This window comes from Chamaea fasciata, unplaced genomic scaffold, assembly GCF_029207755.1.
Source record: "Chamaea fasciata isolate MVZ Bird 193981 ecotype frontalis unplaced genomic scaffold, bChaFas1.0.hap1 SCAF_12, whole genome shotgun sequence".
Taxonomy (NCBI): Eukaryota; Metazoa; Chordata; class Aves; order Passeriformes; family Sylviidae; genus Chamaea; species Chamaea fasciata.
Genome location: NW_027094097.1, coordinates 2,751,728 through 2,778,644, shown reverse-complemented (window position 1 = coordinate 2,778,644; position 26,917 = coordinate 2,751,728). Strand labels below are relative to the sequence as shown.

At 45.0% G+C, this 26,917-nt stretch overlaps 1 protein-coding gene and 1 long non-coding RNA gene across 5 annotated transcripts in view; one reads left to right on the top strand and one right to left on the bottom strand.

The window, feature by feature from the left end:
* LOC136296141 (uncharacterized) overlaps positions 1–26,917 on the bottom strand; it is a 35,046-nt gene that overhangs the window by 6,768 nt on the left and 1,361 nt on the right. Inside the window, exons 1-4 of one of the 2 annotated variants that reach the window (XR_010722866.1) lie at positions 22,792–22,860; positions 21,331–21,467; positions 14,772–14,924; positions 3,329–3,396 (exon numbers count right to left, since the gene is read on the bottom strand). This is a non-coding gene — a long non-coding RNA (uncharacterized lncRNA). Of the gene's footprint in view, positions 1–3,328; positions 3,397–14,771; positions 14,925–21,330; positions 21,468–22,791; positions 22,861–26,917 lie in introns of those variants that run through there. The other variant, XR_010722867.1, reaches the window with a different exon arrangement.
* Positions 10,568–13,737, top strand: POP4 (POP4 homolog, ribonuclease P/MRP subunit). 3 transcript variants are annotated; one of them, XM_066194985.1, is made up of 7 exons: positions 10,568–10,606; positions 10,917–10,969; positions 11,381–11,604; positions 12,215–12,292; positions 12,508–12,569; positions 12,814–12,915; positions 13,340–13,737. In XM_066194985.1, exons 1-7 carry the CDS (start codon positions 10,600–10,602, stop codon positions 13,474–13,476), a joined length of 663 nt encoding a protein of 220 aa, XP_066051082.1. In that variant the 5' UTR covers positions 10,568–10,599; the 3' UTR covers positions 13,477–13,737. The 3 variants fall into 3 exon arrangements, with proteins under 3 accessions (XP_066051082.1, XP_066051083.1, XP_066051084.1); XM_066194986.1 differs by lacking the exons at positions 10,568–10,606; positions 10,917–10,969 and adding an exon at positions 10,645–10,664; XM_066194987.1 differs by lacking the exons at positions 10,568–10,606; positions 10,917–10,969 and adding an exon at positions 10,674–10,705.

Sequence of the window (26,917 nt, the reverse complement as noted above, 5' to 3'; positions counted from 1 at the left end):
GAACATAAACTCCCTTTATGAACCTGAGTTAATTTTTTAATGACCAGAGAGGCCTTACGCTACTTATGCTAGACGAAAACGTTTCACTAAAGAAAACCATCTCAAAAGCAAATGCGAGGAGCTTTGCTGGGTTCAGGAATTGTTTGTCAACCTGCTTGTAAATGTGTATGGAAAAGTCAACCCAGTTTAGGCTCATTACCCCGGGTAATTCAAACCTTGCCACAGCGGGTTTTTTTGGAGCACAGCAGCGCCGGAGAAAGCCCTGCTCACGTTCAGGGCCATGAAAATGCCATGTGTTCACCCAGCACGTCTCCCTTCATTCAGTGCTCATCTGTTGCTGCTGGCATTTACCGGGCTTGCGAAGAACATCCGTCCAGTTTGTTGTTTACAGCCGGGAGTGCAACTGCAAGGTGGTGAGGCGGTGTGGGGAGCCTTGGGGACCATCTACCCGGGGAAACATCTCATCTCACCTGCTCTGGGGGCTCAGCACCGCGAGACACCCCCGCTGCACGGGCAATGTGCTCAGCAAGTTCTGCGGCCACGCTGTAGCCGTTTGTTTTTATTTTAGCAACGCTTAGCATTCTCAAAACAGCCAGATAGAGCTCAAGGACACAGGTAAATAAGCAGGAACAGCATGATTTGACACAGCTCGAAGTTTCACTCTGCTCTAAAACAAGCTTTTCTCGGTGGAGAAAAAGAGTGCGTGTGTTTTTCTTCACGTGCTGAACCAAGAGGCAAAATAAGGTGTTTTCCCACCTAAACGAACTGATAACGGGTTTTGTCATGCATCCTTAGCTAATTGGGGTGTGATGAAGTGCATAATTCCAAAGCTATCTAGCCTGAGGGCTTAAAGAAAAGCTTAACTGTGCCTGCAAAGCAGAGTGGAGATAGCTGGTGTGACAACTGCCTATCAGGAGGCTGCAGGCTTCCGAACCAGCCTGACACAGGGGCACTATCTGATGGCAGCTCGAATTCTGCCCACAGTCCTGCTGCTGGGTTCAGCACTGACTCGATGGCCGATGAGGCATTAAAGAATCACAATGTACGGCTTATTGCAGGAGGAAATATTTTAACAGCACAGGTGATTGTCATGCATGCATTAAGAAAACCAGGACACAGCATACCAAATTCAGTTCAGCTACAGTGAAATAATTGTAACAGAGCAATGCTGACCCCAGCTACTGAATGCTGAGACCTGGCTTTTGCTGCACAGGTGAGATTACGTTTTTCTGGTTTGTTTTCCTCCCTCTCTCCTTGCATATATAAATCACATATATCGTGTATATTCACAGAAATATAGCATATATTTACTATTAAGATGTTTGAGAGAAAACCCCGATATCTTAGAGAGAGAAGTGTCCTTCAAGCTCTGCAGCACAAACTACGGTCTCACAGAAATACAAACTGCAAGAGGAAAATAGCCCCTGCTGTGCGACTCTTTCACTTTGTTACATTGCAATATATTTTCTTATTTTTCATGTGTCTAGTTCGTGTGACCCTGCCAGTATGTAAAAATGGTTCTTGACAGTTTCTTTGTTTTGGTTTTATTATAATGTAATTTATGGGATGCTGAAAGTCTGCAAGTACTTGTACTTGACTGACATTTCTCTGAGAGTCAAAAGATTGCTCTGTACACTTGACTGAGATTAAAATGAGTAGACTGCATATAGCTGTATCCTGCTTTGAAAGTGCAGGATTGGAAGGCTTCCATTAAATTGTTATTTTCAGTTATTATTAGCTCCTAAATCAGTTAATATAATTCCTTTCCCATAATGAATGCACAGCACTGTAAGCCTAAATGCCATATTTTCTATTGATCTATTTCCACAACCTGTTTAGTGAAATAATTAAAATGATTTACAAGGCTGACCCAATATCTTAGTGGTTTAGTAAATCACGCTGCCATGTGGGAGGCTCAGCTGGTTTAAAGCACAGCAGGACCTGGCAGCAGGACCTGGGAGCGGAGCTGTTGTGCCGCACCTGGAGAGGCGCCGGGCTCCGGAAACGCCTCCTCGGACGCTCAGGGACAAGGAGGGCTCTAGCTGCTTTGCTCAGCCATCACCTCTGGCCAAAGATGGGGAATGTCTTGGTTCTTCCCAGCGAGAGCAGAATCTGCGTCGCAGGGAATGCATCTGCACTGGCAACTGGGACATCCCCGTTTCCTACCTCCAGAACTGGCTCTTTATATCTGTGTGAGCACCAAAAAAAGTCTCAGTTCTGGAGCTGGTATATTTACATGCATGACAATGAGGGAAATTATTATTTCTACCTTCTTTTTTTTTTTAGTTTTGTTTGTTTGTTTGTTTTCACTTCATGAGAAGAGGATAACACACAACACACAACATCTGTGTTTAAATGCCAGCGTTATGGAAGGGCTCAGTACGATTCCGTAGTGTCAAGACAAAGACACATTAAAGCATCCCCCACAGTCCCTTAAAATCCCTGTAAGTCAGTCCTCAGGGGACAGGGAGGGTTTCATTAAGATGATCTCCTTGGCACAGGAGCTCCTCCTGTAATGACAGGAGCTCTCCAGGCTCCTCCTTATCTCCCACAGCTCACACAGGTGAACACACAAGGTTGATGCTGGTAGAACCTCCAGGATATTCCTGGGTTTGTTCCCAGCTCACCTCCAGTGTTATGGAAACACTGAGAGCCCTTGGAGCAGGGGCAGGAGGACACTACAGCAGTGCCTGGGAGGAAACACAGCAGGCAGACTGTGCAGCAAGAGTGGCAGGAGCCAGCTAAAAGTACCATTAGCAAAAGGGGGTGACGACTCTCCTTCTCATGCAGAGTGTGGATTTTGACAGCTGCAGTCTGGAACAAAAAGGATAGAGGTGACTTCTGTGGCACCAGGGCAATGGCTGTTAAGCAAGGAGTGTGCAGCCAGGGCCAGCCCTCGTGGGGTCCCACAGGGTCCTGCCCTGGCCTGCCATGCAGGGAAGACATCCCTTAAGGGACACATGTGTGGGCAGGAAGGACACAGACCTCCATCCTGGAAAGACAGAGCCTGTAACTCTGAAATCAGCATTTGAGACACCACTCATCATGCCTCTACTTGCAATCCCTGAGAAAGCCTCAACTTTGCTTTCAGCATCCTAGTACATTTTTTAGTTCTATTATTTTGCATAATTATACGAAGAAAAGAAAAAAATATCCTATTTTTAAAAACCTTTAAAATTTGAAGACAGTTGTTGGATGCACTTTGCAGCAGATGTCATCTTTCTTCTCTGACCCTGACCCACAACCATCTGTATTTTGCTTTAAATAATACTGTAATTTCACAATATGTATTCAGCTGGAACTATTCTTTTTGTTAAATAAACTTTACCCTTGTGCTGGCTGCTCCAGGCTCTGAAAAGAAACACTTCTTCCTTGTGACTGTTCCAAAATGTAGGTCTGAAATTCAAAAAAAAAAAAAAAAAAAAAAAGAAGTGTTGGTAAATGGGCTGTAATCATACTGAAGGGCAAGTGAGTATTCCTCCTCTAAGGCAGAAGAAAATAAAGGAAAATCTGCTTTGCTTCTGCTGCTTCAATGCTGATAATTTTACAGATCAGAGGGCTTTTTTTAGAAAGAAGCCTGCTGTGCTGCAGTGTGTGTTTCAGAGCTGAGATACCCGTAGTCAAGCCCTTAATGCCACACTTGGATGTGTAAATCAGGGCCCCATTTCGTGTCCCCAGCAGCACCTGGTGCCGCCGGCAGCGGAGGGTCCTGGCAGACCCCACCACAGGCACCGGCAGCTCCAGACTCACCACGGGCCTGAGCGTGCACTGGGAGCTGCATGGCTGTCCTCAGCTGTGCACCTGAGAGCTGCAGGGATGTTACAGGAGAGCTCAGTGTCTGTGACAAACACTGAAGTGATGCAAGGTTCAAAAATGACCTCAGAGAGGGACAGTAACCCACAAACACCCACCTCCTGAGGGCACAGCAGGATCACAGCCCCCTCACTGCCCTCTGCCGCTGGAGAACATCTCCCCGATTTCAATGTCTGCCTGGCCTCAGAGGTAGCTTTCTTCCAGAACAGAACAGCCACAAACCAGAAGGAGCTGCATGGCCAGTGTGTGCCACATGGCTGAAGCTGACGGGCTCCTGAGCAGTGACTTGCTCGCTGCCCCAAGAGCCTGCATGGCACACACAGCTCTGTGGTGACTACCAGCTCTGCTGAAGATTACCAGCTCTTGGTGATTACCAGCTCCCTTGGTGAATGTCAGCTCTTTCAGTGATTACCAGTGTGCTTTTACATACAAATCTGTCCTTTTCCTGCAGCTCCGCTGTACGCTTGCCAGAGCATCAATCCTTGAGCTTGCTATAGTCCCAAATAACCTCTGTTCTTCCTGTAGTGGGGACACACCCCTGCAGCACTCCTCATTTCACACTCTTGTAACTCAGAAATCCTTTAAACCACAGCAACACAGAGTGACTTGAGCTACCTGCTAACTAGGGCTCTGTACTTACTGAGCTGTGGCAAAGCCAAGGAGTCCCTGGCAGCTGTCTGCAAGAGTGCTTTGGGTCAGATATAAGCCTGTGATTAGTTAATTCTGTTTAGAGAATGTACTTGAATTAAACATTTTCTCTCTCCCATTTTCATACACTGTTCTGTTTTTAACAAGTATAAGGGGCTTAATAATCTCTACCACTGGCAGGATGAAAGCTCTCCCCCTCCCATCCTTGCCATTTCGTCCCACTGCAAAATGTATAAATTAATCCCATGCTAAAATTAACATATATTGCTGAGGCAAATGAATTGGCATCTCTGTGTGTATCTATTAGCTTGCAGCATTTCCTGAGAGGCCTTTCATTTAATTACCAGCCTGACAACCTAACTCACTCCCGAACTGCAGCCACATTTATTACTTTTATCTCCTTGGACACCTGCCTCTCTCCGTGGTTTATCAGATTTCTACTGAAGAGAGGGACAGAGTATTTTCTATTGCACCAGGTTATTGTTTCTTTAAAAGGCACTTACTAGAGCACTGACCTCAAACAGGGGGTTGTTTTGGTTAGCTTTGGATGGGCTTTTTTCTTTTTCAATTATCAAAGGACTGCTGCAGCGTTAACCCCCTCACTGCCCCACCACACTCCGGCAGTCCTGAAGAAATGGGATTACAGACAGGGAGCTGAAAGCCTCATCACCAGCTCTGTGCAAGGAGCTGACCACTGCTCATGAGGACGCTGCCTGCAGTGGGAGTCCAAACCCTCAGATGCTTTAACAGCTTTTCACACTCCCACGGATGAAAACTTCAGGAGTTCTGAGCACAGTTCAGTGCCCTCCACTGCAGTCCAGTGAGGGGGATTTAGCTGAATTTCCCTTGATGGCTTGGGCCACACCTTATACAGTCACTGATGCCTCTATACTTGCTTGACAAAACACCAGTGTAGGTAACCAGGAGCATTATGAAAGTAATGCTGCCTCCATGCATTACCAACATGGCCCCAGGCAGCGTTAGGAGTTAGCAGCGCCCTGTGTGAGTATGTACCACTCCACATCAGCTGGGAACAGCAGCTCTCCCTTCAGACTGCCTCAGGCAGCAGCTCAGGACACTGCTAGTTCAGATGCTGACTGTGCCAACGGGGCTCATCCAGCCCAGTATCAGGAGACAAATAGCTCCCACTTGTTTTTCTCCGGGTCACCCACCCTGACACACACAGGTCCCCTGGGCAGGACTCTCGTGAGCTGGCATGCTGTGACAGACACGTTCAAAGCAGCGGGACCTGAAGCTGAGTGCTGCAGAGGAGCTCTTCCAGTGTGTATTCAGCAACTGCATCCTTTGGAGGTGCTCAAGCAGGCTTGCTGTGTTAAAAGGAATGGCTCACTCCTGACAGCCTCAGCACGCTACTTCCAAAGAGTCTGGCAGGAACAGGGCTTTGCTGAGAGTGATGCTTTTGAGAAGGATGCCTCATTATAGAGGAAAAATGAGAAATTCCTATCTGTTCAGTTAATGAACTGTCTCAACTTTCCTGGGATTTCACAGCAGCTGTAACTCCAGGCACGGTGGCTGTGTGCAGGGAGCAGCTGCTGGCTGGGAGCTGTGCAGGAGGTGGCTGTGCTGTGGACACTGCCCAGCGTGGCTGGAGCCTCCTGCTCCCTCCTGGGCCAGGGTGTCAGAGGCAGTGCCCACGGTCCCAACCAGAGCCCCCTTGCCTCTGGTCCAAGCACCTGCTGGGAATCACAGCAAAAGATGCTTCAGAAAAACACATATTATTTTAATATACCTTCTTATTTTCAATACAGCTGTATTATTTTCAAATTTTAATGAATTATGTTAATTTTATGCAGTTTAACCAAAACCAAATGAAATACAGTAAACTAGTCAATCTGTCGTAACTCCAATGACTATTATTACTTTCTGATTTACTATTCTTAATACTCATTTTTGCATCATACCTCCCTATCACACATGAGCCAGTGTTAATTAAGTTTTAAAGCAGAATATTCAACAAGTTCTAAATGAGACTCAAAGCATAACAAAAGTAACGATTGTGAGACAGACTGTCATGGAATAATACATGAATGCTGAATGCTGGTATTAATTAGTAAATACAAGCGGTTCAGGAGCAGAAGTGCTGCCTGTCATGCTGATATGTGTTTGGAATCATCATACGTGATCCCAGCATGCAAGGAAACCGAATGTCAGCTGCCAAAGCCTCAGTTTTTCTGACTGCTTGTTACTGTTTTGGGAAGCAAGTGCTGCTTTTTCGTGCTGCTCTGTGCACCAAGGCTGGGTACTTGTAGTTTGCAGTAGTTATCTTCAGGTATTCTGGGGTTGCCCACACGGATGTAGCTTCTTATTTTGATACAAGAATTTATTGGTGTTTAAGAAGCGGCCTCCTTAAGTTGTGGTGAAATTGAATTCCTTCACAATCCTCTTTTCACTGACACTGTGATGCAGAAAGGGTTGGTATATGGAAGAACTGGAGTTCTGTATGCTAAACCAAGCTGCAAATGGGCACATTTCTTCCATAAGAGGACACAATTTGTAAACATTTTCAATTTATTTTTTACTCTGCAGGCAGTGAGCTGAACTCCAAGAGCACTGTACAGACAGTCTCGGGCTGCCCTCTAGTGTGAGCAGCTGTGGGGACCGGGCACAGCCTGCCAAAAACCTGCCTTGTTTCAGTTTGTTTTTTAAAACCCAGCTATTAAATCATCGGAATTTTCTGAGAACATTTTTGGATTATTATTCTTTGCTTCTGATTTCTGTGCCACTGAGATCTCTTTGGACTCTGCTTCCCAGCGCTTTCTTGTTTCTGTCAGGCACAGACAAGCCAGTCTTTTGTCTGTGCGCTGGAGCGGCAGCTGCAATTCGAGATGAGAAGGAGCCAGGACTGCAAGGAAATAATGACCCTTCAGCTGAGAAGGACAGTTTATCAGCCTGGGGCGGGGGCAGAAGACGATGACAAGCCATGAGTTAAGGGCGAGCTGAAAAAGCAGAAAAATTAATGGAAAATATATGGAAAAGAAACATTTGAGGGATACACAGTTCTTCAAAAGATGCTGCTCATCAGTCAGCCACAGCAATCTAAAATCAGTCAACCAAGCCCCTAATGCAAGAGTTTGGGCTTACACACACAGATACTGCAAACCTTCCTCTGGCATACCTACACTGACACGAGACAAAGATTCAGGCTCCACGTATCCACCGAGCTGGACGGCAGATTGCACCCTGCCCACCCACCCTCCACCCCCAGACCCTTTCCTAGATGGCTTTTTCCAGGGCACCCTGAGTACTCTGGAATCCCTGGAAAGGTCCTGGCTGCACAGCCAGTGCTGGGAGGGAACAGCTCTGTTTGGCATGGTTAGCCACTGGCCCTAGAACTGCTGGTCTGGAGCTCCCCCAGCCCCAGAGGAGATGTCAGGAGCAGGGTGCCAAGGCTGGGTGCAGCCAGGAGCTGGTGGGATGGTGGCAGGGCTGACACGGACTGGATGGACGCTGCTTCAGCACAGCCATGGGAAGGGGGTGGGAATTGTATTATCTGGATAGAGGAAATCAGATCAGAGGGCTTTAAATGGAAATTATTTTCACCAGTACAAATGTCCCTAGGGACCAAATTCAGCTCCTAATACAATTTGGCCAAGAGGAATAGACTATATTGATCTTGAGAGCTCAAATGCTTGCTGAGACAGTCCTTCTAGAGAATTACAGTATTTATTTCCTGCATCACTGTCAGCAAAAGTATAGCAGTGATTACAGCCCAGTGACTTTTTGCACACACCAGTTAACTTCATGCTCATCTCTCACTTCAGTTCATAATTACACTTTTTTAAAAAAATCCCCGATCTGCTATTCTTGTGTCGCGCAAACATCTTTAATTATACTGTCTTCGATCACTTCACGTCTCAAGTTTTAGCTTTCTGTGACTGTCACAATACAGCTCGTTCTGTAATTGCCCCAATGCCACCCAGCTCTCCCAAGACACTGCTGCTCCCCAGCCTGGCCTGCACACGATTCTCGCCCGTCCCTGCAGTTCCACAGCCCCAAGAGGAACAGCAATATCCTCCCCTAGGGCATACAGCTAGATTATGTCCATGAAAGGGGTTTGCATAAGTGTGAGTTTATTGCTGATTTTTGGAAAGCAATAAATAAAGCCAGATTTAACTGGATAAGAAACACCAATGTTGGCACCTATAACGTGGTATTAATAATATAGATCAGGGAATTTTATCACTAAAAACCTATTCTAAGGTGATTTACTTGAAGTAAAAAGCTTCAGAATTCTAAGACACTAAGACAGGGTGCTACACATCCCAAAACATGCATTACAGTTATTTCCTGGCATATTTTCACATCACTTTATATTCACATCTCACCCATCTTTCCTCATTTCTCTGAGCCTTCTTTTTCTTATCTACAAACTGCCTTTACCTATTCCGCGGTTTCTCAGTTTCTTCACCTATTCTTTTTTATGTTTATTTGGTGTCTTGACTCCTGACACAGAGCCTCCTTGCTGGGACACACGCTAACGCGCTGATCTCGCTCCCTCAGACATTATATCTGAAGATAAATTGTGAAATGAAGACGTAGAGCTGTTGGAAGAGACTGGTTTCCCCAGGCACCAGTTTAGTCTGGATCATTGGATTTACAACACCAGCACTGCCAACACTGATTTGACTATTAATCCCTGAAGTGCCCTAAGAATTGCAGCATAAATCCAGTGAAGGAGCACTCATATGGCCCTAAAGACTCATAGTGCTTATCCTGGTACTCCATTCATGAAAATTGATCTTCTCATAGTAGCAATGACAACTCAAGGAGTCCATGCTTTGTAAAACCAAGAGATCCACTTGCTGTGGTAACGTACTTAACTGCCAGGAGGTCTGTGATACAAACCAGCTGCTGTTCACGCTTAACACTCTGCAGAGCCCAGCCCTTTCTCCTTTACACACAACCGGAGAGATCTACTGTTTCATTCCCTGTCAGGGATCACTTTAGTACCTTTGTGCCCCACAGCAGCACTCCACAAAATCATCATGTTTCCCATACCCTGCCTCCGTAACTCCCTCTGCAAATATCCTTTACCGAGCAGTGCTTAATTATCGGCTGAGCCGATGTCGCCATGTGACAAGAATATAAATCTTTCCTGTATTGGGAGAAATATCATGCCTGAGCAGAGGACTGCAGGAGTTGGGACTGGGCTGGCAGGAAAAGGAATTAGCCACTCTGCTTTCAAGAGACTTTTGTGTTGGGAGCAAGCAGAACTTTGTCCTATCCCAGGAGGAAAGACACCCTGATGCGTTGGAGCATGTAAATCTCACAGCAAGTGCCATCTTCCTATGTCTTGATCATGATAGCTACAAACATCAGGGCTGATTTTAACCAAAGAACTCATGTTGCTGGGAGTGCAGTTCCAGAACAGATGTGACACACTGTTAACCACTGCAGCAGCAGCCAGCACTACGGCTGGAGAGCCTCAGAGGACAGGACGGGACTAGGAAAGAACTTCCACCAGGAGCAGTGGGATGGGAAGAACTTTAGTGGGGATAGAGAGGACCTGTGCCTGCCATTGCCCTGGATCTGGGGCAGTGGCTGCTCCAGCACCACCCTGGTAAATCTCGGGGGGAAGGGAGATGTCCAGCACAAATGAGCCAACAGAAAGTGCGGGGTAAGGAGACTGCAGGATGGAAAGGTGGCAATGTATATCCCAGCAACTGTGGTGGGAGTGACTGCAGGAGGAGAGAAGTGAGGACTGACACGGCCAGCCTGCCCACGATGAGTGTCCCGACTGCTATTTCCATGGCAAGGACGCGGACACGTCAGTATCCAACAACAGCCCTGCGTACTCCGCGTGGCCGTCGCCATACTCGGGTGGTGCATGACCGCAAAAAAACGAGGCGGCTTGTGTCACAGAAGGCACGGTCGACAGGGCTTTTTAAAAAGAAACCCGCCCGTGACAGTAAATGAAATATCTGTTGCTCAGTGTCTCTCAGCTCAGAGAATTTATTCGCCCAGGAGCAGCGAATAGCCAACCACCACAGCAGCGCCCCTCACGGCACCCCCGCCTCCCGCGGCCGGCGGCGCCGCCTTGCGGCCAGGCCGGGCAGCGCCGCTGTGCGCGTGCGCGCTCAACGCGTCATCGGCCCGCGCCGGCTGTGCCACGACGCCATGGAGGGTGAGGGGACAGGGAGAGGGGAGAGAGAGGGACGGGGGACGAGGGATGGAGGATGGAGGTGAGGGATGAGGGGAGAACGGCGGAGGGTGAGGGATGGAGGTGAGGGATGAGGGGAGAGCAGTGGAGTGCGGGTGCCGGTGGACGATAGAAGATGAGGGATGGGTGAAGGATGAGGGATGCCGGGTGGGCGGTGGAAGGTGAGGGATGGAGGGTGAGCGATGCCGGGAGGGCGATGCGGGGCGAGAGATGGAGGGTGAGGGATGGGGGTGAGCGCCCGCCCCGGCCGAACCCGCGCCGCCGTGCCTTGCAGGACAGCTGTACCGCCGGCTGCCGCCCGAGGAGAGCGGGGAGCTGCGCCTGCAGGTAGCGCCCAGCCCCGGAGCGCCGTGCCGGGGCTTCCCTGGCGATTCCCACTCCTGCACGGTCTGCTAAACGCCGTTAGGCACCGACGGGCCGGGGGTGGGCTGGGTCCCCGGTGTCCCCTGTATATCCCTCTCGGAACTCGCAGGATATACAGGGGATTTTGTTTTCAAACGAAAAGCGAAAGGGCTTTTCCTGCAAAACGTGGGTCCGGGAGCGGGCGGGCCGCGGTGTGCCCGCGCTCGGCGCTGCACGCGGGGGCTCCGGCGTGGGAACGTCTCCCTCCACTGGCTCTGACGGGAAGATCTCCCATTCCCGCGGAGATTTTGCCGACTTGATGAAAGCACTGGTCTGCAGCAAGTTCTAATTTAATTAACATGTCCTGTTTTAAAGCGTCATTTCACATGTCTTTAGCCCCAAGGCTCAGAAGAAGCCAAGACATTTGTGCATGCCTTCCTGAAGCGTAGCATGCCCAAAATGAAAGATGAAGCTATCCAGGAGATGTTAACTCGGAAAGCTGTCGTTCTGGAGCATTATCCCAAAAAAAAGACCAAGCAAAAGAGGAAGAAGACAAAAGGTTTTACTGCCAAGCAGAGGCGAGAGCTGCGTCTGTTTGAAATTGAACCCGAACAGCGAAGGTGAGACTTTAAATGTCTTCTTTGGGTGGTAAAGTGGAACTGCATCAAAAGTGTGTAAAAGCAGCAGCGTGTGCATGTGTGTAGGACCCTCCAGTGTGTAAAGTCAGTCTGAAACACTCCTTGTGGCATTTCAGCATGAGAAAGGAGTTCTCTTGTTTGCACAGGTGAAAGATTCGTGTCTGTTGAGTTCCTTTTGTGTACCTAAATATGACAGGAAATCAAACCCAGACACAATCCCCTCTGGTTTCAGTTTGTAAAGTTGGAGTGTCTATGACCAGAGAGTCAAAATTTTGCATAATGTTCCTTGAATTTATTATGCTGAATGAAGCCCCTGCTTTGCTAACAGAGTAAGCAGGGAGATAGAACAGTGGGAAAAAAGGAGAAATCTCTTAGCCTGATACTCTAAAACACATCACTGTTTTAGGTTGGTAGAGAGGAGCATGCTTTGTGCTTGTTTTATAAAGTAAACCAGCTGTTTGGAGTGGGCCACTTTGCAGGGTAACTTGAGGTTGTGTAACTTAAAAATGTCAGCCTTAACTCTGTGGAAATACAGACTACCTCAGTAATAACTAAATTTTGTATAATACTTTTATCTTTTTTTTTACTGCAGATATGCCATCTTCCTCCCACTGCACGAGCTCTGGAAGCAGTACATCAGAGACCTGTGCCACGGACTCAAACCCGATGCGTACGTTGACGTATTTTAAATTTAGTCTGGGTTTCATACAGTAGATATTTCCGGTTTTATTGAGCTCGAAACACTGTGGTTAACTGATAAGCATATTGGTACTATTTATCAGAATCACAAAATTACTGTGATTATAATAGTCATGGTCACATTTGTCAGTGTGACAGTTCATATGATTTTCTTCTCTCCTCTTTGATCCCCTTCTCTTCTTCAAGGCAACCCCATATGATTCAGGGCAAGCTGCTCAAAGCTGATCTCCATGGAGCCATTGTTACAGGTATTCTGTTTGTTTGCTTGTAGAACATCATTTGAAATTCAGTAGATGCTCCTGTAGTTCAGGTGCTTATTTTTAAATTCCTTTCAGTATCATGAACTCTAGAATCACATAGTTAGGATCGTATTTCTCTCCTTAAAATGCTAATTACTTTACAACTACTCTTGAAAATCATGTTGTTGGTTGCAAGGTTAACTGCACATGAAGTGCATCTGAAGTTTTCTAATCCATACTTCTGTTCTTTCAGTTACAAAATCAAAGTGCCCCTCTTATGTTGGGATAACAGGAATCATTCTACAGGAATTTAAACATGTCTTCAAAATTATCACTAAGGAGGACAAATTAAAAGGTATAGAAGGCATTCTTTTTCAGTTATTTTCACAAATTGAATAATAAAAAAATTCTTGAGCACATTCTTCATTTTGTGCCTTTGAGTACATTGGTTTAAATCAGTGCTTCTGGCTCTCAGAGTGGCAGAAGTCACCACCCAACAGCCCAATATCATACCCAAAACACATCTCATTAGAGATGAGCAATTTTTAAAAAGTGCACCACTTGACTGTATGCTCCTGCACAAGGACTAACTTTGGTAATTCCAGTTACATGTGGAGGCTTGGGTTATTTTTCTGCTCTTAATAAAGTATAAAAAACCTTGAAATGTGTCAAGGTTCAAATCTGCAGGTAAATAAACATCCCCTGGTATGTCAGTATATTCCCGTAACAGGGACTTACATTAGTGCACTTCGTTCAGTTTGTATCCTTTTGCATTTCAGTTGTTCCCAAACTGAACAACGTGTTTAGCTTGGAACTTGATGGATTCATTTCCTACATCTACGGGAGCAAGTTCCTGATCAGAGCAAGTGAGCGATCTGCAAAAAAATTCAAGTTGAAAGGAACTATCGACCTGTGATTTCAGGGAAAGTCAGAAGCATTCACAGAAATGTCTGCTGATTTCCTGCAGTTCAAAGAGCAGGTTTTCTGGCAGATGGAAAAAGCAACAGCCATGTGAAATATTTATAAAGCATTTCTTTTTACTGAAGAATGAGCAGTATCTGCTGTCTTTAAGCAGTCTCACTGACTGTTGAAATTGGTTGTCTGGGTTTTTTTTTTATTATTTGTAAATAAAATTCTGGCTTTTATTAAAGTTATATGATTAATATTAACTACCTAACTTCTGTTTCAGTTTATAATTGTAAATTTGTACAGTGAAAATTACATTTTGTACCTCTGTAATAAATGTTATTGTTGCCTTCTGTATAAATTGGGTTTTAGCTGCCTGTTACATGCTTGCAGTGAGACTGCTCTTTATAATCATTTTGCCTGGGACAGCATCAGCATCTTGGCCTGCTGCAGGCACAGGCAAATAAATAGTTTCAGCTGGCAGGTTTTGCCTTGAGTGTCTCCCTGGCTGGGTTTGATACTGTTGCAGGTACCAGGTGTGTACAGTGTAGCTCATGTGAATGTCTGTGTGTAATAATACACAATGTAACCACACCAAGCGTGTCCTCACTAACACCTCACCCGCTCCTTTCAGGCTAAGTCAGGTATGTGTGTCAATAGATAAATACACATTGTCATGGCACGGTGCAGAGAGCGCAGCAGAAGAGGGAAACACTTGAAGCTAGAAATTCACAGAAGTGACCCCCGTTCAATCTTGTACTTCAATTACCCACAGAATTGCTTTATGAATATTTAACCTCTGTCCTCAGAACTATTGTGCTTTGTCTATCCTCAGCTCCTTTTTTACTGTACACTTCATTTTTGATTGCCCAGATTACAATCCCTCATTGACTGGGCAGGTTTGGCATGTTTGGGAAGTGGAAGTGACCCCTGTATTTAGATTGCTCAATATTTTTCTGTTAGAAAAGTGCTTCGATGGTGGTAGATTGCTTAACATTTTTCTGTCACAAAAATGCTTCTATGGTGGCTTTAAGTGTAATTTTTCAGGAGCTTTTCATCAATTTCACTATCATATGAAAGATTTGTACCTAGGAAAATTTTTTCCCTGTCACCATTCAAGCATTTGTAGCCAAGCAGGGTCATTTCTTCAAAGAGAACACAGCTGTTCCTCACACAATCACACCCCAAGGCTGAGTAAGGGGTTGGGAGGGCAGGCAGAGCTTTTACCTGCACTGAGGGCACGCAAGGCAGCAGAGAGCCAGAGCTCATCGCCACCTCCAGCCCCAGTGCTACACAAGCACTTACCTGGCCTCCAGAGCTCCTTTCCAGACCTGCTGCTGGGAGAGGTCACAGGAGAGCTGCACCTCCCTGGCACGAGCCCCCAGACACAAACCACCTTCACCATCCCTGAACGGATGAACTCACGGTGTGGGCAGTACTGGCGTTCCAGAACAGATCCTTTGGAATCAGGAAATAGAAGCAGTTTGGTATAGAAATAAAAATCTTTGTTGCAATTCTATGAAGGATTGCCCTTGAGATGGGGAAAACAGCGTTCTTGCCAGGGACAGATGTTTTATATGGGGAAATAGTCATTTCACACCGACAGAATTTTTATCTATGAAGTAAGAACAATACATCTTGTTAGACATAAGTTATTATTCTACCTTGCACCCATTACTCCTTTCAACATTGTCTAAAATTAAAACTCTCAGTTTCCTGTAAGAGGTCAGAAGGAAAAACAAACAAAGCTGTAGAAACCATAAATCATAGCAGAAACTTTCAAGACCATGACCTAGTTTTGATTTTACTCATAGCCTTTGGTGTAACATCTAATTAAGACATCTGTTAAACGCCTATGATATTAAATTAATAGGGGGAAGCTAATAGAACTTTATTGGCATAGTCCAGTTAATTAACATTAAGGGCCTTTAATGGAAGGCTGAAAGAGACATTAATGGGGATGCCATACAAATTGGAATTAGGCACAATCATGTCTCCCTGTGCTGTGAAGGACAGAACAAGTTCTACCATATGGACACATAGATGAACACGATACAACTTCCCACAGCTACCGGCACTTGCATTTTTTAACCCATTTCAGCAACCACAAGAACAAACACTGCCTGGGAGTGCCTTGGTAAGAGCAAGGCTTTTGATATTTACAGTGAAGACTGCCCAGGAGATGTCAAAGGGTTCCCCAGGGTATTCTCAGGCTGGTGGCACAGAGACACAAGTGACAAATGAAGAATAACAAGAGCTGAAGAGCCCAGGCATTCAGGATCCTTTAGTGCAGCTGGTAAATCAGCTGAGAGGCCTCTCTGCAGAGCCTCCAGGTGTTCCAAACAGCCCCATAACTCACTGTAGCCGAACCACCCCCCAGTAAACCAACTAAACCCCGCCTGGGATGGGCTCTGTGTTCACTTTCCCTAGAACACATTAAACTCCCCAGTGCTTGTCAAGGAACTTCCTTAGAAACTGGGAAAGATGAAAACGACAGCTCACCAACCCTTCCCCACCCATTCATGGCCATTCCCCATCTCTTCATTAGCTGAGACAGTAAATATGTAATGGATTTAGTATTGGGAAGTTGGAGAACTAATCACAGCTGTCTCTAATACTCTTCATCCTTCATATGTTCAGCTCTGGGTTACACTCAGCAGAGACACATTTTTGTAATGATTTTTGCACCTAAACTCTCACTAAGCAGGGAATAATGAACAGCAGTGAGCAATGTCTCACTACCTTACACACTTTTCTGCTTCCCCATTACTGTGTATGTATATTGATAACTAATATGAACTAAAACAATTGTAAGCAATTTAGTTACTGAATTTTGAACATTTAAGCAGGAATAGAAAAACAAAAATCCCATACTTTCTGTTTGAAACCTCTAAATAATTCATTGTAGGAAATGTTTGAAATCGAAGCCAACTCACATCCAAGGAAACACACGGAAAATTCTCTTTGAGGGGGATTTTCTCTAAAAAATGGGTTAGACAGCAATAGAGTGGAAACCCCCCAAAAACTGTCTGTGACTCTGACAAACTCATATCAAATCACTGAAATGAGGGCAGCAAGTAGCTGGGGTTAACTCTATATATTCAGTTCATCCAGTGTTTTGGAGAAGTGTAGGAGACAGCACAAAATTCTGATCCAGACCACGCCTTCAGGAGACAGCAGCAGTATTTTCTCAAAACCAGGCTGGCCCTGATTTTGTCTGCACAGGGCAATCCCTCAGCCCCTTACCAGAACAGTTCCATGCGCCCATTCCCCATAACAAATGCTCACCTTTGCTCCTGCTGTTAGACAACCCAAAATCTGATCAAGCCTGTCATGCTACAGCATTCACCAACCTGTGGTCCCACATACCAAGTCCAATTATACAGCAACAACTGATTCAAGGAAATTTTACAGAGCTTTGACTTGCTCCCCATCTCTCATGCTCCCCATCCTTAATTCTGTCATTCCTATGGTAACTCCAGTTCTGAATCCCTTCAGTGTGTGATGAAAATGTATCATTTTGGTAATGCAGAAATTTCCCTTGGTGCATTGGTTTAATTAAATCAATGAGCAAACACGAAAAATAGAGGATCTATAAAACAAAACAAAACAAAAAAAAGAGGATCTGCTGCTGAGAGGAGCAGTTACATCTGGCATACATGAACCTCCTGGGCTGCAGAACAAACATCACCTGACACTACCTGCAGATGGGTTTTGACACCTACCTCTGCAGGCTCTGCCTGCTGGATAGGGATTATGGAAAACTACAGAGAACCCAGCAACTTCTAATACTGAATTAAGAGCTCTCCCTGTGAAGAGAGCTCTCTGCTGCTTTCTACCATTAGTCAGATAAGGTACAGTACATTAAAACCATTGAGAAGAGGAAAAAAAATGAGTATACAATTAGGTAAAATAACATAACTGATAGGAAAAGGCACAGTCAAAACTTCACATTCTATCCTGCCCTGCTCCCCAGCCGTTTTTTAGGCTTTTCTCTTTTTTTTTTTTTTTTTTTCATTCTGCTAAGAGCTACTCCCACATTGCCAAAGCATACTGATTTAAAACATGTTATTTTCATATACTTTCAGGCACTGACCAATCTTTTAATAACCATTCCCTTCTACAGGCATCTAAACAGCATCGTAAAGATTCTGCATACAGGCCTGTTACCAGAAACCACTTCCAGCTGTATTAGTTAATAAATTCAGCCTTATTTCCTTCAAGTCTCAGGATTAGCTCCTACTCTCATGGCATATGTATATGCTTTTGACTGAGCAGCTAATCTTGAAAGGTACAAAAATATAACACAGTTAGAACATTAATGGCAATATTCAAATCAAAAGACTTTGGCTACACCTCAAAATTTTAAATCATTAACCCCAACTGAATGTAAATGCTTAAATATTTAACTAAACACAATAGTTAAGGACAAAAGACTTCAAAACCTCGAGCATAATTGCACTCACTTTTCTGTGGGTCAGGGCTTCTCAGTAGAGCCTCCTGGCTCCAGGGCGCCAGGTTTATAACAGGATGTGTAGGGAAATGATGTGCTTGTTGTGTGTCTGTGTGTCCAGCTGCCATCACTGGCCTCTGACCACGATCTCCTTGGGCACTCTCTGGTGTACACACAGTACAGCCCCCAAATAGGCTCCATTTTATAGCACCATTATTCAGGGAGGGAAGGAAGAATAGGATTATGCACTTCTTGTAAACGTTAAAATAATTCCATAAATCTGAATAAAATTAATTTTTTTTTTCTTGGTGAAATTGTCTGCAACACTCTGCCGTGCATATTCTTCCTCTACAGGATTATTTCAAAATTATGGACTCAGAAATGTTCAGCTGGATAGTTCTTGGGTGGCTGAGGTGCTGACTGAAGAATTTAAACGATGTAACAGCTATTGAACACCCCATTATATGGCTGCCTAATTAATGTGAATGATAGTTATGTCTTACTCACAGGAGATTATTTTACACGGAGGAGAATCTACTCACTGCCACAGTAGCCATTTCAATAGTTTTTATAGGAGCAGTTGCATTATAACTTCATTGAGTAAAAGGTAAGTAGCCATCCTAAATAATGAAGATTGAAGGTTTAATCGTCCCAATAAAGAATCCTGCAGGTTTTTTTATTTCAAAAATTAGAGTTTGATTGCAAGCGTATGATAATGAGAGGGAGAAGAACACTGGCACGTGGAATCCTTTTGGCTCCTTGGGAACTTCCATTTCTTCTACGCACAAATGCAGAAGAATAAGGACAGAAAAACAAAAGAAGCTGTTCTTTCCCTAACAGCATGTCCAAGCTCCAAGCCTCTCCCTGCGGCAACATTTCTGTGGACAAGGAGATGCTGGATTGTGCTGCTGTGCTCGGGAGGCTGGCATGACTGGAGCAGCTGCACACGGCTGATCACCTACACACAAATAACCCCAAATGATGGGAAGAGCCCAGCTTAGACCCATTTGAATGATGATGTGCAGACATAAGCCAGCCTTGCAAACTCGTCTCAGAATTGCAGCCTATTACAGCAAGTCTTTTTCGTGAGGCAATAGTCAAGGGACTCGGCATTTCTGTTACGAGACCCTATTTCCAAGGTTATATATCAGAGATTATAACAGCTATAAAAATTCAAATGAGATTTAAAACTTGGCATGAGCAGCCTCGCTTGGGATCTAATATTTTTTAAGCAAATCTTTACAGGAAAAGCTAAAAGTTTACTTGTTCCACTTGGTACATAGTTCTCAATCTAGACTCTTACACTCTCCCCGTTGCAGAACCCAAGTCATCTCTTCTCACAGCTTGTATTTTCAGAATGGCAATTCAAAGCTAGGACAATTGATTTGACATTTGTTTCTCCAAACAGCAAACTTTCAGGAAGGGTTTTAAAAGAACTTCTGTTCCAAGGCAGCCACTTTTTTTTTTTTTTTTCTTAAGCAATAAAGCACCACATGTGTTTTAGCAAGTAAAAAGTGGCAACAACATTAACCTGAATTATGGTAACAATGACTACAAAACAAGCTGGCTGGGGATTTGCAAACACAATCTCCAGATGTCTGCAAAAGACCTGACTTATCAAACACACTCCGAGTAGGATTTGCACTTCCTAATAAAAGAGTTCTGGAGTATTTATTTAGTGGTAGTGTCAGTGAAAAGTGCTGCACTTGAGACATCTTTCAGAAAGGTGAGTAGATCCCTTTGGAATAATCCACAGGATGTAGAGAGAGACCCAGACCCTAGAAATTAGAGCTTGGTTCCACCAATGAAAGAGGATGAAACTGAAGGTTAAATATAGGGAGGGGGGAAAAATTGTAGAAGCTGGAGGCAGCCTCAAGAGAAAACCTCAGGTGGGGCCAAGGGGAAGTCCAATGTAACCCAGCCTCGGGGGCAGGTTAGAAACACTAAATGCCAGCTACAGAGGTTGCAATTGTATTTTATCAGCACAGCCTGTGGCCATTTAAAATGCTTCCCTTTGTGTGGGGCCTTAAAAGCACCACAGTAAAGGCTGATTTCACCTCTAGTTTTGATGCACAGCCTTGCTGCTGAGGCCGTGATGGGAAGCCCTGGCTAGGGCTAACTTTAGGAATGATTTTTGTGGTATAATTCCCTGCCATACAGCAATGAACTCTTTCCAAGCAGGTCTCCACACAACCCTCCCCAAGGAAAAATGCTGCTGCAAGTAACTCCTCACTCTTGTTAGTGATCTCAGAGTGCCACAAGCACTGGGGCCATTACATTTATATTCCTTCACCTTCACTGTCACAGTTGAGCCATGAAGTAGTTTGGACTGAAAACCAGTGCTTTATACGAAGAATTTGGGGTCCTTTTGTACTAGGCTCACTATCAAGAGGGAAAAAAAATTTTAAAAAAATAAAAAAATACCATATTCACATATGTACACAGAGGTAAACCAAGTAAAACTCACGCTCCATAGTTTTAATTTTGCATTTGCAGAGCAGTGCCTCCTATTTGCAATGACTTGCAAACAGTAGCTTTAGGACAGCACCTCAACAAGATAACAATCTTTTGTTCTGGTTCGTTCTGTTGGGTGTTGCTCTAAAGCAGCAAAGTCGGGGCAATTCTTTAGGATTATTTAGAAAACCCCAGGTTTATCCAGCAAATGATAACACCTGGTTTTGAACAAGGGCTTACTTCTGATTAAACCAAAATGAGTTACTAAAGTGAACAGATTGAGGAATCAAGCTCAATTAAGCATGCGCAACATGGGCTGTAACAACATTCACTCTTTGGTGAAGTAATAAAACAGCTTTATTTTCTTTTGACTTCTGGCAGTGTACCTCCAAGAACCATTCACTCCTGCTTCCATCCAGCTAGCATTTTCCACGAGGATGCACCAGGAACTGTAGCTACTTTGCCAAAGATGTCGTTGCAGAGGGAAACAAAGAAATCCATCCTACAGCCACGAGCAAAGAACAGCATCCACACAGGCACGGGGCTCCACGGGGAGAGCCCACGCTGAGCAAACACCGTTCTCCCAGAGGACAGCAGCCTCGTGATCCTAAAGACAAACCACTTGGGGCCTGAAGCTAAGAGAATGTTTCAAAAGGCAGTTTTCTTCCAGCACAATGGTTTGTAGCTTCAGGAAATCTACGTTAATAACTCGTAGCTTGGCTCTAGGGCACAGGTATTTTAATCTATTGTTATTATTGTTGCTGCTGGGCTCGTTGTTGCTTTAGTAGAAGCTAACATAAAAATGACACAGAAATCTCACCGATATCCAGAGCAACACGCTTTGCTTTGGTACCAGAAGATGGAGCCACAGGCTCACAGTTTTAAACTGGTTTTTATTCCTCTTGCGCCAGAAAACCGACCCGTGAAGCAGACAGTGCCTAGAAACCGCTCCCTTACCTTACATGAACTCGGCGTTTTCGTGTGTCTGTGTGCACAGCGAATCGGGTGTCTGCCTTAGCCCGTGTCAGCTGCCTCGCTCCCATGTCTCCATAACAACTCCATTTTCCTTGCTGCAGATAGATTTTCTCAATTGCCTACCATGTCAAAATGAAATCGGGAAACAGAACCTAACTAAGCCAGGCATTTCCAACAGCTAAAATATCACACTCCTCATTTCCTCAGTGGAAGGATATACTCTTGTAGGGAGTCATAAATATCCCAGAACCATCAACATTGGATTCCTGACTCCTTATCTTAAAAGGCCAAATAAAGGCAGATTTCGTTTTTATTCTGTGTCCTAAAGCTTAGCTATATGTGCTCAGGTGACAGAACAAGCTAGGTCTGTGCTCTGCTGCGATCAGAGTGAGGCAGGAATTTCACATGACCAAGGTGTGCCTTTGCCCACCCCAGTGGGCCAATAAACCCCTGGTTCTGCTTCAAAACCTACCGGCAGAAACCCAAACAAACAGAAAACAAACAAACAAAACTCCCCCAAACTAAACAAACAAACAAAACTACCTAAAGAAACCAAACAAAAAAAAATCACCCACAATACAAAAATAAACCACTTAAAACCCAGCCATGGTAGGGCATCTCCCACTGTCTGGGTTTTTTTTTTGCAGTAGGTTTTGAAGCAGAACCATCCCCTGCCCAGCACCCAGGCTGTAGCAGCGGCAGGCTGCTGCTCCACAGGCAGGGCAGCCAGGGAGCTCTGCTGACCCCTGGCAGCTCCACCCTGAGCAGGACAGGGGGGACAGGGCTGGACAAGTGAGAGCCCCTCTGCCAAAGCCTGCCCTTAGCCGAGGGCCGTGCTGGCCCCACTGCTGCCAGCCATCCCCCGCAGGCACATGAAGATGAAAGGGGCCTTCCTAAAATGTCACACCTCTGACGGGCAGAGAAACCCTTCAGTAAAGGTATTGAAGTCCATTAGGGCTTTCCTTTGTTGGCTGCTTGCTCTGTGCCAGCTGTATGAGCACCCAGTCCTAGAGAGCCAGATCAAAGCAAGATAATGCATTCCCAATAATGCCAGCAGAGATCTTTCAGGTAAAAATGATTATTGTTCAAGAGCACTGTCAGATCCTTTCACGTCCTTTTCTGACCTGGCAATGTCCCAGGTTAGTGCAGAATTGTTTTAAATACACATTTAATTATTCTTTTGGTTGCTCTTTCAGGCTGTTTTCAGGCAGCAGAAGCAGGCAAGAGTTTAATCTCATCCATTTTCTCAGTACAATGCTGTAACTTTTTAACAATTCCTCCACCACAACATTTAACATCTCTCTAATGACACATTAAAAATGAAGTCGGCAAAGCATTCTATCAAAGTGTTCTAAAAAAGAACCCTCAACATTATTTTTTTTTACAAAATCTCAGTACAGGAGAAGGCACACTGTCTCTAAAACCCCAAATGCTGCAACCTACCAGCAGCAGATGCTCACACATTGCTGCCCTGGGGAACCACAATTCCATAGGGGAAACCAGAAGGGTCTGCACAACACGGAGTGGGGCCGACGATGGGAGAGACTGACACAAGAGTCATCCTGTGTCCTGAGCTCGCAGATAACAGGAGAAAGCTTCAGGATCTGTAACAACCAGAGTAACAGTTACTATCAATTCTCAGCTTCTATTTAAAAATTTGTACTTGCAAGATTGTCTCCATTCAATTAAAGACGACCCAAGTAACAAATCTGAGGAAAATGTCATATCAATCCTTTTTGCCCCCATTTATTTCAGTGCTGTGGCCAAAACCCCAATTACGACTTTGGCTGCCAGGACTTTGGAGCAGAGGCTCCATCACTCCCTCTATGATTTTTGTATAAACATTTAAAAACTTGGATTTGCTTCCTGTGCCTGTAACATGCATGTGGAAAAACTCACAAGACCAGAGGTTTGTGTCCAAAAAGGAGACAGAGGAGCCCTGTAACTTTATTTGAATAAAGGGGGAGGCCATGGGGTCCCTCAAATTGTTGGCGGATGCAGCCTCCTCATTTTCCTAAGTTCCTGGCCACATCATCCTCTCCCTTTCCCCAGTGACTGAGGTACTCTGAAGGTACAGACACCCAGAATTGCCTGCTCCGTGCCCCCTGTAATACACACCCCCTTTATTTTTTTCTTTTATAACAAAACACTATCCATAACTGTATTAAGCCTTTGTTCTTTTTTCTGCAAGTTGAGGAATTTAACGCGGCCTTGGCTGAGCAGTGTCAATTCCGTGTTAATTCCGTGTCAACTAGGAACATTTTCTAGGTCTGATGGCTTCTTCCCTCACTTCCCTATCTGTAAGTCCCTGGTCCTATCTACAGGAGATCGCCGTGCTCTATTTGCAAGGACGCGTTCATCTTACTCTCGTCACAGGTAAACAACACTCAGAGTCCTTGGGGCCATGAAAGCACTCTGCAGAGGTGTAAGGGAGCCCAGACATTCCTCTACAGAAAGTGAAAGGACTTTCACACTCCTCCCATGTGCAGTCTGGGTCCCCGGCAGAGCAGGGTCCCTTGCACATCTGTAGCAGCTTTCCCAGTGGAGCTGCAGGACTTGGAGACAGCCCCAGCCAGCGCAACCTGCTCCCGTGGGCAGCACCACCAAAAGGGGATAAACCCTGCCCTGACCAGGCTTGATCCCTGTCAGCCTGCAGAACCCACAGAGCTGTTCAGCGTGCTGCATGGTCCCAAACACAGCAGCAGCACTGCTCGGAGAGCCAGGGCAATCCCACACACAGGGACAGCATTCCTCCAAAGTGCTGCCCCGAAACGGTGCAAGCTGAGGAAATCTCCGGGAAGAAGCAGAAAAGGCCACAACGATGACTGATTCCTGTGTCTGCAAGATGGATGAGAATTTGAATTCCTTTGTGAGGGAGCAAACATATCACTTAATAAAAACAAGGCATCCTACAATGAACCTCTCTTTCCCATATTTATTCCTCTCTAAACACAGCAGTGCACAGATTATAGGAAATGGTTTTACATTTAACTTCAACCCCAAGTGGTAAAGAAACGGATTGTATCTCACAACGTAAATTTGCATCTACCATCATTTAATGGATGTTTTATACATGCTATGTACTACTGTGTTTTTATGGAAAGGCAAAAAAATTACTTGGGAATTTGTTTTTAATTAAGCAATAAGGCTCAATGGGGTACTGCTATCGTGCAATAAAACCACTCCTGGGGTGTTGTGAGGCATTTGGTCCAGATGAGTGCTTCAAATCACCCCCAGATTGTGATTAGATGATTACTCCCTGGAGTTAATATTAGATGGCTCTCTCTACAGTTGTCTTATTGCTATTATAAAAAGTCTTCAACATGGGGAAACTAAGTAGCTTTTGTGCTTGAAGAAGATGAAGTTTGCAGTTTCGACTGTTGAGTGGCTGTGCAAGCTGTGAGGGTCCCATAGATCACTTCACCTATTTAGCATGCGTGAAAGATCATCTCGGGGCATTTCTTTGGTCCAAACAGTTTTACAATTATGTGGCTTTTTTTTTTTTTTTTTTTTTTTTTTTTTTGCTAGAAGTCGGAAGGATATAAACAGCAAACAACTCCCAAAGAAAGCAATCCCAAGACAAGGCGCTGAGGAATTTGATTCTGAGATATGTATTAACGGCTTTACCTTTTTGTTGGGAATAATGAATCCTAATCGCTATTATGCTAATTGTATTAACGAAGGCATGCAGTAGCGGCAAGAGATTCTCTCAAGTTGGGTCCATGAGGAGGTGCATGGCCTGAGGCGTTTGTGAGGGCTCCCAAGCTCATGAAATCAAACATCCCAAATGGTACAGAGCCAACCTGCAGTGGCTTCCCCTGCCTCCCTCCAGCTGCTCTTCAGGGGTGAGGTTAGAGATGAAATATTTCATTCTCCGAACAGATTAAACAAAAACAAAAAGAAAACCAAAGTATCCTGCATTTCAGTACACCAGTAAGAGAGAAATCTCAGGAAAACGTTACCTCTTGCCAAACTCTCCCAAAAAGGCAGAATGGTACCACCTGGACATGGACAATTTTTGCAGAGCTTAAGTACAGAGCAGAATCCTCAAGTCCTCCTTCAGATGTCCCCCAACAGCAACCACAGACCTCCTATTACACAACATCCCTCTGGTTTTTCAACCAGACAGCAATTTTTACACTTCACAGATTAAGGTGTGATCCTTCATATATCCTGTGTCACATCTCATACATCCTGCACACCCCAGGGAGCAACACAACCTCTAAAAGCCAATAAACCTCTCCTACCTCAGAAGAAATCCCCAAATCCTCGTTCAGATCAGCCTCTCCACTTAAAGATCCAGCATGTCAATGGACAGGGATCTCAGCCAAGCTGAGGTTTGCTCTCTTGGTTTCTAGGATGTCAGCAGAACACCTTGGAAAAACCACACCACCTGGCTGTGTTCCTTTATATTTGAAGATAAAAAGAACAAAGATTTCCTTTTCCGTTCCCCTTTCACACAGCTCTCTGCACATGCACTCAATGCATGAAACTTCCCCAGGCAATGGCAGCAGATGCCTTCCTGAACAAAAGACACTGATGTGGGGCAAGGTCCCTTACAAAGAGGTTTTTCCTTTCTGAGCAACACACACATTGAGCTTGGGTAGCAGCTACAAAGGAAAGAGACCAAAGCATGTTCTTCACAAAAATAGAAGCTGTATCCATAGGCAAAGCAGGATTCAGGAATGACACTGTTTTATTTGTCTTTGACTAATCAGTCAATCAGTCGTTTACATCTTTTTGCATTAACCAGTGATTATCACACTCTTGTTCCCCATGCTTTTCCCCTATTTCAATATTTGAAATGGCTAATCTACCTCAGATTAGTCTTTGAAACACTTGCTCACAGTTATTTGTTCACCATGATTTGTCTTGTGCAATAAAAGCACACTGAATATGAGATCACTGTTCAGACAGAACAGCAACAGCAGGAAAAGAGTTCAGAGGAATGTGCACAGAATGGTGCCTTCTGGAAGGAAGGCTGAGCTCAGAAGGTGCAGCACACCCTCACAGCATGCTGAAAAAAGCATCCAGTAGCTCTTCTAGACACAACTCTCTTTTCCCACACTAATTTCATACATTTTGTTCTAATACTACATCCCTCTCTGCACTGAGCACCTGCACCTTCTCACAATTCTAGCATTACATATTCTCTTCCCTCAGCTTTTCCTCACCTTCTGTATTTGAACTCGAGCCTGTCCCCGCTACTGGGGAACACTACTCAGAAACGGGCAGGCAGCATGTCAGAGCTGCTGCTTGTTTATCAGTGTGTGCTCACCCACCCTGCTCCTCAGGAGAGCTCAAACTTCCGAGCTTCCCCTGTTGTGAGTCCCTGCATTGGGCAGCGCTTGGGTGCAGCCTGGAGACTCATCATGACCAACCCACTCGAACCACAGAGAAATTATCCATCATTATTAGTTATTCAAGACTGGAGCTGCAACTCTACAGCACTGTACTCATGTGAGCCAGGAGCAGGGCTGAGGTCTGAGCAAGGAAGGGTGCAGCAAACACCAAGACAAACTTGTAACTTTGGAATCTGCAAGCGTGAGAGGTTTTGTCGTGCTTGCAC